This window comes from Xyrauchen texanus, chromosome 46, assembly GCF_025860055.1.
Source record: "Xyrauchen texanus isolate HMW12.3.18 chromosome 46, RBS_HiC_50CHRs, whole genome shotgun sequence".
NCBI classification, from domain to species: domain Eukaryota; kingdom Metazoa; phylum Chordata; class Actinopteri; order Cypriniformes; family Catostomidae; genus Xyrauchen; species Xyrauchen texanus.
In genome coordinates, this window is record NC_068321.1 from 13,137,321 (window position 1) to 13,152,560 (window position 15,240).

Genomic DNA, 15,240 nt, shown 5'->3' on the forward strand with positions numbered 1-15,240 from the left:
ATGTATATGGAGGTTTTTAAATTAATATTTTATAATAACAGGCAACCCCAATGAGGTTCCTCGTAATATTCTTTATTCATAAACTTGATGCAAGTTTACAAATATACTGTACATGGTCAAAATTCTCTTGAAATAAAAAATAAATAAATAAAAAAATCCTAACAAAAACCAGAGAAAGCATGCCATCAGTGTGAGCTTCAAAACCCATTCTGTTATGAGATGGCACCGGAGAGAAGTTCTGTTATTTGTTTCTGTGAGCTTCATGTTCAAAGTGAGACAAGGAAAGAGCCAATGTAAGTAACCTATGTCAATGCGGACAAACCTGGGTCATTCACTTTTGAGAACGAAGATGACAAGTCTATTTAAAGGAACATCAATTGGAGAGGTCTGCCTTTTAATTGTACATCACTGATGAAACCAAGACGAGCACTTAACTGTTAAAACAGGACAGCAGCAATAACTTGAGTAATTCAATATATTCCTTTTGCAATCGCTGTTTTGAATTACATTTACATGTGCTTGTAGTAAAAGATTAAAATTGCATCCATGTTAAAGATATAAGCTATGTATCCAAGAGCCTCTCTGTTATGTGATGCTGGTGGCTCAGGAGTTTTAACTTAAAATCTGTGCAGATCCAAGAGGCACAATCACAACCCAAATGTCCCACAATATTTACAAATGGGAGAGTTGCTCTTTTAGAGGGTTGACAAACAACATGTAACTACATTTATGTGCTAAAATTTGACCAAGAACTAAGATTCAGTAAACATAATGAGAACAGGATAATAGGGCATTTCTGATATGCTAATGCAGTCAGAATCATCCAATTACCATTGACTGTTAACACTTATTATCATGATGAAAACAAGCCCCTTGATAAAATACTTGTGGCAAGAGAAAGCTGTTCAAACCTACTTTAAATCGAGCTAGAGCAAGGCCAGAAAAAACAAAAGGACCAAAAATATTTGTAGAACAGAATGGATTTTCCTGAGTTTTCATTGAAAACTGAGAGATGCCTAAAGATACGACAACCTTTGACAGCCATCAGAGCTGAAAATGTACTTCTATAATTCACTGCAACACAAAGTTGCAGGTGACAAAGCAATAGTATGGTATGATGTATATTGACCTTGAATGTTGAAGCATTGATCATTAAGACTCTATACTGGACAATCATATCCTGGAGGTATATTAAACAATGCCATTGTGAGAATTGTCCATGCTCTTGTAGCGTTGTTCTACAAGAACAGGATTACTTGCACCCTTGATTTTAATACATCTATGATCACAAAAGGAAACTGAAGGTTCCGATAAACTTTTGAAAGCATTATGAAGTACTGCTGATAATGTGAGGTCCATTTGTAATGCAAACCTCAAATCTGTAACAACTGTTCTTTAATGGAGCAGAAATCATGAACATCTTTCAAATAGGCAAGGAGTTGACAAAACTGGGGGTGGGAACAAAAAAAAAAGAAAAAAAGAAGTTATATTCATATCACTTATATAAATACATTTTTTTAAGATATTACCCCCTGTTTTGAGCAATTATTTTTCCAGACACATAGACCTTTTCTCATTTCGAGTCCCAATGTCTGAATTTCCCCACTTCACATAAACACCACATTTAAGACGCTTCAAATCCATTTACAAGTATACAAGTGGAGCTCTGTTCAACTATGGAGCAACGGCAAGTCCTGCTTCACCCTTTTCAAAGCCAAAGTTTGCATTTGTCCATTACTGGTCAGATCAGCCTCATGCTAAAATCAAGCATAAGGACACTGGATGGAATGCATCCTTAGCGGAAAAACAAGAGGAGCTAGATTCGTATAACTGCCCCATTTACTCTTCCTCGCCATCACCATTAACATTAGGGTTGCTAAAGAAGTTGCGCATATATTTGTGGCAAGTAACGATTCTTCGACAACATCAGTATTAAATGTACCAGTATGTTTCAACTCAGAATGCATGAAGAAAAGGAGTTTTTATAGATGCAAGAGCAGTGGCACATTGTCTTCACATTGTCTCTAGTTGCATCCATTTCCTGTTTTAAGTTCAGTAAACCACCACTTAAAGTCCAAACACCATGGCCATAAGAACATCCTTTAAAAGCAAAGAAGATCAGATCCAGCATCTTCATCGAGCATCTCCATCAATGTTTTTTATCCTGAACAGAGCCATGCTCCAAAGAGTAAAAGTGAGGACAAGAAAGCAAAAAAAAAAAACATGTCTTTCTCTGATCAGGACACCTGGAGCCTTTTCCAAACTCCATGTTAGATGCCTATTAGTACCAAGGCTCTGAACGTCCCATCAGTGTAATAAAACATAAATGAGAAAGAAAATGATCATGAGAAACAAAGAGAAATCCAGACGGCATGGGATCAGGTCAAAAAAAGTCCAGCCTTGCAGAAGATAAAGGACGATGCAAATTTCCAATTATTCTAGACAGCAAGAGGGGAAATGTTTCCCCGCTGATGGATTCCACTTACACGAGGGAGCATCATACTCAAGCTGAAGAGGCGAATAACATTAGTAAAATAAAGCAAAGGTTTGACCAGATATCCCATGTTTGCAGTGTGCAAGCAGATAAATTCTTCTCCTAGCCATCTTCTTTAGGGGGTGTGTACCAGCCTAGAGAAAAACACATACACACAAAAAAAGTTGTAAGAATAGATCAAAACACATTTTTAATTGGGTCATTTAAGTTACCTACCAATACCTACCATTCTTTTCATGGATCTGAACCAGTGATTTGTATGACTGTTGTGCTCTGGCAAGATTGTACTGATTCTGCAAAAACAAAGAGGAAGGACCAATGTCAAAACTGTTCTTCAACATTACTTTAAGTATGGGGGAGAGGGAGCAGCTCTAGTGAACTTGATAAGTAAGAAGAGAGCTGAACAAACCTTATTTGCTCCAAATTGCACTCTGGCTTTCCCTTTGACAAGAGTGGCATTGATTTGCATGATGACTGACTCTATTGAGTAGGCACTGCTCCAGCCCTGTTATCAACAGAAGAAACCAAAGATAGTATCTGGATATTCTTTAGCTGGATTGCGTTTACACCTTGCAGTAAAATGCTTCCCACTGTGATCAGATAGAAAACTGAACCGAAAACATTGATGGATCATTGAAATGCTTTCAATCACTTTGACAGTCAGGGTTTTGCCCTCATAGAACATGTTTTGGTGGCTGTCATGGCGAAATTTCAGGTTGCAGAGGTCTCTTGATGGCACTTTGTATGTGCTAAATAGGCTCCATACCTGAAACGCGAGAGGAAAGCCTGGTTTCATGTGTGTCGCACGGGCCACATAGATTACAAAACAGGAGAGGTGCGAGCAAGTTGGAATTTGAGGATAGTAACGAGATATTTCAAGTGTATCCCAATGGAATAATTCATGGGATATTGTTAATTGTGCGGGTGACAAGAGTCCAAGATGAAAGTGTCTGTTGTGTTCTTCACACTGCACTGGCAGAATAAAAAGTACAACTGCCACTGTTGATATAAAATGAGGTCTAATAGATTCTACCTTTAGATTATTTCATATGAAACTATAACATTGTAAAAATATAGGTTACTTTTACTCATTTAAAATCGTGAAACAATTTTGTAAAGGTGATTTCTAATGATTTTATTTTTGCCGCATAACACAGTGCTGCTCTTTTCCTGCTCAGCGCGGTTTGGCATGTTAGAGCTGCCTACTGTTTGATAGGTTGGACTTGACTTCCTCCATAACGCTTTAAACTAGAAAAGTCTCACTAGAATTGAAATTGGTCACATCAGTTTTGAGGTCTGTGCGCCGCAATATCGAGGGAAGCCCAGTTGTTGCACGCGCATGCCAGAAAGAAGAGTAGATCATGATTGTGAGCTGGTTCCGTTACACTTGTGCGAAAGTGCAGAAGAGAAGCCTTTAGCTGATTGCGAGTTTATCATTGAATTTGCTTCGGGAGTCCTAAATAGGCTATCACTTGGACGGCCACTGAAATATCTTCAATGGGAGAACATGTCATTGTTCTTTCCCTACTGTCTACGACCCAGTCCGAATAGACCTGCAACCCACTTTTGGGTCGCAAAACACCAGTTGAGAAACACTGACATAAGTGTGTGTGTGTGTGTGTGTGTGTGTGTGAGAGAGAGAGAGAGTTAAAGCAGACCACCTCGCTTCTCTCTGACATTTTCGCGGCATGTGTGTGTCACAATTTGACGAGTCTAATAGGCATTCAAGGAGGAAAGGAGATACGCATGTGCAGGTGAGATTCTCCGTCCGTTTGGATTTTTTTTTCTCATTACTGTAGATAAGCAAATGTACATGGTATGATAACTGTCAATTTTCATACTGTGGTATACCGTGATACCGGTATACCGTCGCAAACCTAACTGTAGCATGACCTCATCACGTAATAACTTGTGTAGTTATAAGGATAACAAAAACACTTTGGCATTTACACATTCTTTGAATCTGTCCCTGATCACCTCTGAATGTGGTTTCAGTGATCTGATGAAAATGTGTCTTCTATGCATTTGTGTCATACCTGTCATTTAATGTTGTCATGTGCTATCCGACAGCGATCCAATCAAGAAAATGTATGTTAATGCAAGGTGTAAATAGAGCCATAATAAACAGGAAAATCAAACCTGTTTGGTAAGTAGCTCCATACACAAGGCTCCTCCTCCAAGGACATAGCTGGATAAACACAAACCATTTATTATTAGGATGCACAAATATCTCAGATCATAATTTTAAATTTTTCCACTATATGTTGTAATTTTGAAACTTAATTTTATAAAAAGGAAAAAAATTAAGTTCCCAATTGCATACATACATGCTAATTATATAAATGTGCTGCCTTACTAATTTACAAATACGATTTTTAAGACAATAATGTATCCTATATAAATAAAAATGGATCCCATTTTTATGGATTCTACACGGTAAACCCTAATGTTGTCATTAATGGAAAAATCAAGTTTTCTTAATTAAACATTACTTGAAATGTCTAGTTTGGGGTTCACAAATCAAACCTCTAAGCTCCTTGAACTTATGCATCTTAAAATCCAGAGATTTAAGATTTTAAGTGTTAATAACTCAAACAATTGAGTACAACATTGAGGCTATGGAGAATATCCATAATCTCTTGCATTTTAGTAATGTTTCCTTGGTCAAAGGGAACTTATGGAGGCATTTAAATAGTTGCTATTAAGAATTCATAGAGGTCTTATCCCTTTGAGGGTAATTTATGTTTTTTTGTTGTTACAAATAGTCGGTTCACGTGAGGTCACCATTCGAGTGATCGGTGTTCCCTTTGGTCAAGTTGGACTTTGCCAACTACCACAGTTCTCCTCGTGCATGTGCAACTGAAGTACAAGTGTATATGTATTTCTGTGGAAATTACATTTATTTTATGATTCACCATGAATCAGTTATAATCTTCTTTATTTGAGCTGTGTTATTGTATTATCTAACTTTGAGTCAATTCAACTAAAATTAAGTAGAAACAACAATATTTAAACAGCCAATTAGAGTTGTCTACTTGAATCTAGTTTACTTAAATAGTTAAGTTCATTCTTTTTAATCAATTTTAGAAAACTTTCTCCACTTTCTTTTTGCTGGCATAAATCAAGCCCACACAGGCTTGATCATAGTCTAAAATACTTCACACCCTTTCCAAAATCAATTAAATCATGATGCATAAAATTAAGTTTAGCATCACATTTTCCACATATCACTTTATTTATGTGTTTTCATGTTATTTTCAAAAATGTGAGTGTTTAACCCAGAAGACCAATAACAAAGGTCTTACGAGTACAGAAACATGCAGTCCTATCTATTTAATTGCAAATATATAGTCAATTAATGTAAAAAAAATAAAAATATGTCATTCATACAAGTAAACCAGCCTAGTAGGTCATGACTACGTTTAAAGGTTCAAGCTCACCCTCCAGACAGGACAGGGGACACAACCCGCACAAATGGAGGATCAAAAGGAAAATTATCCTGCCATTAGAAAAATAGAAATTCAGCTCTCTCTCATTGCAATCAAAACATCAGCAATTAGCAGTTGTTTCTTCTTCAGTAGAACAAAGAAACAAACTACTTACCTTATAAGAAAAATTTAGTAAAATGTAGTCCATGCCTTCTTTTTCCTTCAAAACCTGTAAATCACTGTGCAACGGACTGTCTGGATCAACCCTTAAAGACAGAAGAATTTAAAACAATGCAAACAACAACATCCAGACACAAAGACATAAACACTAAAAAACATCATCAACCAACATGATATTTGATATTGCTGTTATGCATCTGTACTTACGTCCTTAACTTGACATGCCACTCATACAGGCTATCATTGACTAACTCCACTGAATAGATACCTTAGACAGAATGTAATGGTAAAAAAAATCTGTTTTTAATCTTTTCACTTGAACAAGGTCAAGCAAACAGAAATCGTGAGACATGGAAATGTCATTCTTGTAATGCACAACAGACTGAAATTACCTGTCTTGTAACTCTGTGATCTATAGATCTCCCTGAGTTCCTTCATGAGTCTGTCAGAGGCCTGAACTGAACCAGAAACTGCACCCTAAAAGACCAACACAATAAGGTATTTAGGGAACATATACAGCACATTGATACATAATATTAAATATTATTCTTCAGTGAACACATTAGAGTTTGCAAATAGCAGATAAAAACAAAATCTCTGCATTAGTGCATTACACAAATGATGAGGAGAGTAGTAAACACAATTCATTAATCTAAAAAGTTACTTTTACCAATGAGCATTAGGGCAGGGTATTGATACAGACTTCCCGATTCGATTCACAAACTCTTGATTTGATTTGGATCTCGATTTAATATGGGTTCATATGGGTACATTTATGATACAATGTCCATTTTGCCAACATATAAAGAAATTCTCTCTCATCTTATGTTGTTAATTATAAAAGGAAACATACAGTTAAAATTAGAAAATATTAATTTTACAAATTATATTTTTATCATTAGTTTTTCATCAAATTGGTCACATTTTAGCTTTTGAAAAATTCAAATTCAGTCTACTCAATCAATGAATGTCTTGAAATTGCATATATTGGTTACATTCTTCATGTTTACTTGCATAATTGATACTATTTACAAGTATTCATACAATGATATGTTGAACATCTGCTTAATTGGTACTGTCTCTTTTAGGGTTGCAACGGTATGAGATCTTCACGGTACGATAACAGTCTCAGAAAATATCATGGTTTCACGGTATTACGCAATTATTATCAGTTAATACAGGAGTGGAACAAATGCTTTATTATAATTGAAACTTGAAACCATTTTTTTTAATTGAAGTATGTGTAAAAACAAAGTCTCTCTTTTGAAAATAAAATAAAGCAATCAGAGTTATAATAATAAACCGATTTATAAACAGCATGTAACTATGTTATATAACTAAAGCATGTTAGTTTACGTTAGCATAGCATGTTACATTAACTACTAAATGAAAAATAACATCAGCTGTGAGTTTTAAAAGTAATGTCCAATGATTAATAATAATTAACATATACTGTAGGAGCACGACAGCACAACCAGACTGCTCCTGTCTGTAACTTTAACTCAGTGCTTCTCAACTGGTTTTGCATCAGGACAGATTTTACATTGGAAATCAAGTGGCAACCCACCATAGTAAAACCGTAAAGTGTATTTAATGTATCCTGGGTAGCATTTCTTTTATGTTGCATAGTTTTGTTCATGGTTTTCAAGTACAAGGGCCTGCATCAAGTGACATTATTTTTGTTGTTGATGTCAACAACAAAAGCGACAGGAAGCTTTCTCTCCCTCCATTTTAAAAATTGAAGAGCATATTTACTTATATGAGCCCATTATTACACCGTTTGTTTCCTAATCTCAAACATAATTCAAACAGAACGTACATATTACACAGGAGGAAAGGCTAACCATGGTTATGAGGAGCCTTTCCTCCTGTGTAATATGTACGTGTCTTAAATAATAATAACAAATGATTGCATTTATGAAAAAATACTAGCTGAAACACATCTTGAAACTTTAACTACAACTGCCGCTGTTGATATAAAATGAGGTCTAATAGATTCTACCTTTAGATTACTTCATATGAAACTATAACATTGTAAAAATATAGGTTACTTTTACTCATGTAAAATCATGAAACAATTTTGTAAAGGTGATTTCTAATGATTTTATTTTTGCCGCATAGCACAGTGCTGCTCTTTTCCTGCTCAGCGCAGTTTGGCATGTTAGAGCTGCCTACTGTTTGATAGGTTGGACTTGACTTCCTCCATAACGCTTTAAACTAGAAAAGTCTCACTAGAATTGAAATTGGTCACATCAGTTTTGATTTAAACTAGGGATGCACCGATCCGATACCTGGATCAGTATCGGCACCGATACTAAAGTTTTAAGACGGATCGGGTATGGTCCGATGAGCCAGATCCAAATCCGTACTGTGTTAGTCATGTTCGTTACAGTCACGCTCCAAACAAATGACATAAAAGAACCATTAAAACACAATTAAAGTAGTTCATATGACTCGTGCATTTTATTCAAAGCCACTTCAAGATGTGCGACAGCTCTGTGAATCACAAAAAACTGTGTTTAATAAGTAAATATATAAAATGCATGTGGCAGCTCCAGCACATCAGGGAATGGCGCTGCTCTGTTTACAAACACACACGGCTATTTTTAGCCTTCACGCGGTGCGCAGTATTTGAGTGCTACTAACGAACTACATCTCAGATGTAGATGCTCAATAGTTCGGTTCACTTATAATATGAATTTAGCATCGCACTTGAGGTGCATTTTACCAGAATTTGAATAAGAAGTTTATTAAACTACTGTGAACTTGCCTACAAACAGACCCACCAGTTCAGCGAGAGGGTTTAAAAAGTTAAAGGTGCACGATTGAGATATACATTACAATTGTTTATATAATTTATATATTATTATCACTTGTAGTTTACAAATGATAATATTTAAGTTGAATGGGTTCCAAAAAAATAACTGTAAATTGAAAAGTGAACTGATATCTTACAACTAAATTCAACGAGATCTGAATCCTTTAAAGTCCAGATACAAGTTGAGAAAAAAAAAAGGGGCTTCTTTTCTACTGATGACTTATTCTGGAATTATTGTTAATTTTGCTGCTACATTATCCAGTATACTAGTTAATAATAAAGTGTTATAAAGTGTTAAAAGCTATACATTTATATTGAAATACTGTGTAGTTAGAGGGGTTTGTTTCTCTTTACATATTAAAGAGCACACACAATTACTTCCACACAATGTAAAGATATTCTAAACGGATTATGCAAAAATAAAACAACACTGGTATGGGATCGGCCGATACAGAGATTTCCAATATCGGAAGAAATCGTGGTAACGGTGAAACCCTAATAACGGCTAATAACTTTTTCTCCACTATACTACTCAAATCACTGGTGAGTGGAATCAAAAATGTATTAGCAAGTGGCAAATCATAGACATTTTAGTTGCATAGCATGAGATTTGGTTGCACATGCGATTCATTTACTTGCATTATAGATAGTTGCCACAGAGTGAAAGATCAACCTTGGGATTTAAGAATAGATATTATGATTGTTCAACGAAGAACACGACACATCGGAAAATCTATGTTTTTACCAGCCCTAATGAGCAAATACAAGATTGTTAAAACAGTGGTGTAAAATGTGTGAATAACTATAAGCATTTTAAAATAGCTTCACCCCACCCCCAAAATTGTAAAAAAGGTACCTTACCGAATGCACACTTACGTTCAAGTGGTCCTGCCTCTGGTTCTTGCGGATTTTCTCCAGAATGGCCAAGTTCTCCTTCTCGATGCCATCGTCCTCTGACTTTTTCCCATCAACGGGTTCCTCCTCTTTCATCTCATAGTGGTCTAGATCTTCAATATCCTGCTGCCACAAGAAAAAGTGTTAGGTATGAATTGATAACTTTTCTTGTCATAAAAACACATCCGAAAGAACACATTAAAGTGATAGTCACCTTTTGAGTTCCAAGAAAGAAAGTCATACAGGTTTGGAAACAACACGGGTAAATGATGACAGAATAGTCTTTTTTGGGTGAACAAGCTTTAAATGTCCTAATGTATAGTACCTCTGCCATTTCCTCTTCCTCCTCTTCTTCTGATGTCACCTCATCTGTTGTTCCATGCTGGAGAGAACATGACCCAACAATTAGTTTGCACTAAATGAAATATCTTTGTAACAAGAAAACAGATGGGAGGGTAATAGGGCTGCATAAATCTGTGCAGGTTTGTCCCACCTTCCTGTCTTGACTAATGGGTCCAGCAGGAAGTGGCTGGTCCAGCATCTCCACATCAGGGTGCTGTGGCAAGTTATAGAGTCGGCATAAATCACAGATCAGCCTTTTCAGCTGCTGGAGGAGCTACGTAAAATGAAGTGGCACATTTAATAAGTGATACTATTTAAAAAAATTCTGCTTACTACTATGAAACAGCATTTCTAATAATCACATATTAGCAACTTTCAAAATAATAATAATTATTATATCCTTTAACCAGGAAGGCCCCATTGAGATAATACAATCTCTTCTTCCAGGGAGTCCTGGTCAAGACTGCAGCACATATAGTTTCACAATAAAGTTGAAAAGATATATACTCCAAATATACAAAAAAAAAAAAAAAAATATATATATATATATATATATATATAATAATAATAATAAGTGTGTGTATATATATACAGTGAGGAAAATAAGTATTTGAACACCCTGCTATTTTGCAAGTTCTCCCACTTAGAAATCATGGAGGGTCTGAAATTGTCATCGTAGGTGCATGTCCACTGTGAGAGACATAATCTAAAACAAAAAATCCAGAAATCACAATGTATGATTTTTTAACTATTTATTTGTATGATACAGCTGCAAATAAGTATTTGAACACCTGAGAAAATCAATGTTAATATTTGGTACAGTAGCCTTTGTTTGCAATTACAGAGGTCAAACGTTTGCACACACTGCAGGAGGGATTTTGGCCCACTCCTCCACACAGATCTTCTCTAGATCAGTCAGGTTTCTGGGCTGTCGCTGAGAAACACGGAGTTTGAGCTCCCTCCAAAGATTCTCTATTGGGTTTAGGTCTGGAGACTGGCTAGGCCACGCCAGAACCTTGATATGCTTCTTACAGAGCCACTCCTTGGTTATCCTGGCTGTGTGCTTCAGGTCATTGTCATGTTGGAAGACCCAGCCTCGACCCATCTTCAATGCTCTAACTGAGGGAAGGAGGTTGTTCCCCAAAATCTCGCAATACATGGCCCCAGTCATCCTCTCCTTAATGCAGTGCAGTCGCCCTGTCCCATGTGCAGAAAAACACCCCCAAAGCATGCTGCTACCACCCCCATGCTTCACAGTAGGGATGGTGTTCTTGGGATGGTATTCTTCTTCCTCCAAACACAGTTAGTGGAATTATGACCAAAAAGTTATATTTTGGTCTCATCTGACCACATGACTTTCTACAATGACTCCTCTGGATCATCCAAATGGTCATTGGCAAACTTAAGACGGGCCTTGGCATGTGCTGGTTTAAGCAGGGGAACCTTCCGTGCCATGCATGATTTCAAACCATGACGTCTTAGTGTATTACCAACAGTAACCTTGGAAACGGTGGTCCCAGCTCTTTTCAGGTCATTGACCAGCTCCTTCCGTGTAGTTCCGGGCTGATTTCTCACCTTTCTTAGGATCATTGAGACCCCACGAGGTGAGATCTTGCATGGAGCCCCAGTCCGAGGGAGATTGACAGTCATGTTTAGCTTCTTCCATTTTCTAATGATTGCTCCAACAGTGGACCTTTTTTCACCAAGCTGCTTGGCAATTTCCCGTAGCCCTTTCCAGCCTTGTGGAGGTGTACAATTTTGTCTCTAGTGTCTTTGGACAGCTCTTTGGTCTTGGCCATGTTAGTAGTTGGATTCTTACTGATTGTATGGGGTGGACAGGTGTCTTTATGCAGCTAACGACCTCAAACAGGTGCATCTAATTTAGGATAATAAATGGAGTGGAGGTGGACATTTTAAAGGCAGACTAAAAGGTCTTTGAGGGTCAGAATTCTAGCTGATAGACAGGTGTTCAAATACTTATTTGCAGCTGTATCATACAAATAAATAGTTAAAAAATCATATATTGTGATTTCTGGATTTTTTTTTTTAGATTATGTCTCTCACAGTGGACATGCACCTACGATGACAATTTCAGACCCCTCCATGATTTCTAAGTGGGAGAACTTGCAAAATAGCAGGGTGTTCAAATACTTATTTTCCTCACTGTATATAAGGTACCTTACTATACTAACATATATACACACACATACACTCAGATCAATAAAAACAATTACAATTTTCCTTTAAAAAAATGTTTGTAAAAGATCTTTAAAAGTGCTCAAAGGGGGAAGTATATTTAAATTGATCACATTTTGCAATTCATGTAACAGGTGTTGATATAAAAACAAGTGCCATCTTGACCAAACTGTGCATTTGGGTCCATTACACACACACATTTTTATTTATTTAGTTGTCGCTAAAGAAGACAATTTCTTACCAAAGTATTGCCTTTTCTAACATCCTCTAGTCGTTCAAGGACTTCGGTCAAACTTGGGTCATCAGAGTCGACAAACCATATTGGCGAGGTTGAAGGGTAAGACTCCTATGAAAATATAGCTAAAGTCAGCATCTTCATAACTGTATCAAAACACTCCTTTTGCAAGATTATTCAAGTCAATCTTTAAAGTTAGATCTGTCAATCTGTAGCAGCCACGTTGCCATGCTCACTGACACTGATACCAGCCAAACCAATCAATCAAACTGTTGTTGTCAAAATTAACAGCCAGAAAAGACTGTAGCATACTTGTGTAGAGGTACTTATTTCAAAGAACTGTGTCAGAGGTTCAATGGTATGGTGTAAAATCATGTGAACATTCTGTTCCCATCCCCTTGCTAGAAATCTCCCATTTCTGTGTCCCCACAGGGGCAACTCAAAGCCAGAATGATGGCGATAGCTTTCTGCTTGTCAAGACCACACACTGACCTTATAGCACCTCACACATAGTGATAAAAGCTCAACAAACTTACTGGCCTTGTCAAAACACAAGTTAGTGCCCCTGCAGTGATGTCGCGTTGCAAGTCGTTTACACAGTCAATCATCACGTTTACTATCAATCTATCATACATAATTATTTAAATCTCAAGGTATTTAAAAAAAAAAAAAAAAAAAAGATTCACATTTTGTCTTCACACCATCAACTGAACACCAAAGGACCGTTCAAGTAGAACGTTTGGACATGTGCTATTTGTACTATAGTGCTACAATTCAGGCAATAACCATGTAAAACAAATTCATATAGCTTTAATTGGCAACAAACACACTACAGTTGTATACTTTTAAATGTACGCATTTCTTCTTTCTTAACAGACTTCGTAAGACGAATAACTTGAGTAAACTAATGGCTACACATTGGCTAGTCCAAATTATAACCACATGTTTAAACTAATAAAATCAATTTATGAATCACACAAAAGTAGGTCTCGGAAAGATTACACCCTCTTTAATGCTAAACTTCGTTCCTCAGTCTGTCAGCTAGCTAAAGTATCACCCCAGCTAAATTAGCACACACGCTAATTATTTGCTAACTGACTTTAGAGCATAACATGAAAATAACACAAACGCAGGTTAAAACAACGAACCTAGTTTTTAATAACCACCTCATCTTTGATACAAGTAAACAAGCCTTTATATAAGCAGACTATTTTACCTAGCTAACAAAGTTAAAGTCAGAGCTAACGTAGTAACTTTGTTAGCCAAGCAAACTAGCACTATAATGTAGCTTCGTGCTAAGAGTTGTGCTTTTCACATCCATTTGAGAAAGTAATCGATATTAATAACATCTAGTGCTTTTTTTTTCTTGTTATAAAGACTCTAAACACGTAAATATTGAAGCTCAAATGGGTTGTGGGTGGGTGTTATTTTACTCGGCCTTTTTCTTGTTCGCCTGGACTGGTGAATCTTACCGTAATATTGCAGTGAATAATCAGTAGCTTTTCTCCCGTCACATTAAACTGGCAGCTAAGCTCATCGGGCTTCCAGTCGATTATTCGGAATCGTTCATGGTTTGGGTCAAATATTGACTCAAGGAACTTAAGTTCGGCTTTCAGCCCCGACACCGACATCTTCCACTCATCTCATCAGCAGCCAGGCAGCGGGGGGAAGGGACGCATGGACTACTGCGAGCGCGCAGCTGATTTCAGTGAATGCGTGCGTGCGGAGCCGAGACTGGAGGAGAGAAACAACAAAGAGGGGGTGGGGTATAAGGCTCACTGGCAGAGTAGAAAACAACGCCCGCCGAGAAATTATGTGAGAGGGTGATCAATATATGGGAGGCTGTTTATTTTCCAACTGTTATGTATGTTGTTTATTTCCGGTCGGCCATCCTACTGGTACGATTTGTCATAATAATACTACTACTACTACTAATAATAATAACAATATACTTTTATTTTTATTATAAATATTCTTATAATAATAATACTAACATTAAACATAAATTTTTTATATATTTTTTATAACAATAATTGCAATAAACTATTGTTGTAGTTATTATTATTATTATGTATTGGTGCCTGAAGTTTTTTCTATGTCTATAAGCAACTGACCAAAAAAACTATTCTGATAATGATACAAATCCAGACTGGTCTTTTCACATCTCTTAGGAGCAGTTTTCATGTCAGCTATACTGATCAGTGAAAAAACTTGCCAGCTTTCAGATAATTTTTATTGTAATCAAGATTCTCACCTGCTGCATTTGGATTTGTTTATTGCATGACACCATTTGAGGAGTCTGTAATTTAAATTTACATAAAGGCTTAGGCGATTACTGCATAGGTTACAAAGTTAAGTTCTATTCTAACAATACGGGCAAATATGGGCAAAGTGGGTAACTTTTGAAAATGTTACTTTTCCTGGTACTTTTAATTATAATTCAAATGCCATATAAACTGATATTATACCTTTATAGATTTGATAAAGTGGGAAAATTGGGGAGAAGAACTGGGTAAAATAACCTTTGAAGTTCCTCTTTTCCAAATTCCATATTTTTTACAGACAATACTGGTGAAGTGGGACACATGCATCATCAAACTTCATTTTCCCCTCTTAAATAAGCTAAACAGGGACCTGTACTTGAGTATAGTTT

The 15,240-nt window shown here is 36.5% G+C and overlaps 1 protein-coding gene across 2 annotated transcripts; it reads right to left on the reverse strand.

The window, feature by feature from the left end:
• Nucleotides 1–1,380: 1,380 nt before the first annotated feature.
• Nucleotides 1,381–14,339, reverse strand: LOC127638442 (ubiquitin-conjugating enzyme E2 Q2). Of its 2 annotated transcripts, none has more exons than XM_052119973.1 (13): nt 14,060–14,339; nt 12,594–12,698; nt 10,308–10,430; nt 10,140–10,196; nt 9,797–9,937; nt 6,495–6,579; nt 6,310–6,370; nt 6,098–6,188; nt 5,935–5,993; nt 4,634–4,682; nt 2,904–2,999; nt 2,721–2,787; nt 1,381–2,628 (listed from the first exon to the last, which is right to left on the reverse strand). In XM_052119973.1, exons 1-13 carry the CDS (start codon nt 14,216–14,218, stop codon nt 2,597–2,599), a joined length of 1,125 nt encoding a protein of 374 aa, XP_051975933.1. In that variant the 5' UTR covers nt 14,219–14,339; the 3' UTR covers nt 1,381–2,596. The 2 variants fall into 2 exon arrangements, with proteins under 2 accessions (XP_051975933.1, XP_051975932.1); XM_052119972.1 differs by having other exon boundaries at nt 9,782–9,937.
• Between the last annotated feature and the right edge of the window lie 901 nt (nt 14,340–15,240).

Coding starts and splice junctions, on each gene's coding strand:
- LOC127638442 (XM_052119972.1), bottom strand. CDS start 14,218: ATGTCGGTGTCGGGGCTGAAAGCCGAACTTAAGTTCCTTGAGTCAATA. Junction 10,197..10,307: donor CCATTAGTCAAGACAGGAAG/GTGGGACAAACC, acceptor TGTTCTCTCCAG/CATGGAACAACAGATGAGGT. Junction 9,938..10,139: donor AGGAAGAGGAAATGGCAGAG/GTACTATACATT, acceptor TTGTGGCAGCAG/GATATTGAAGATCTAGACCA.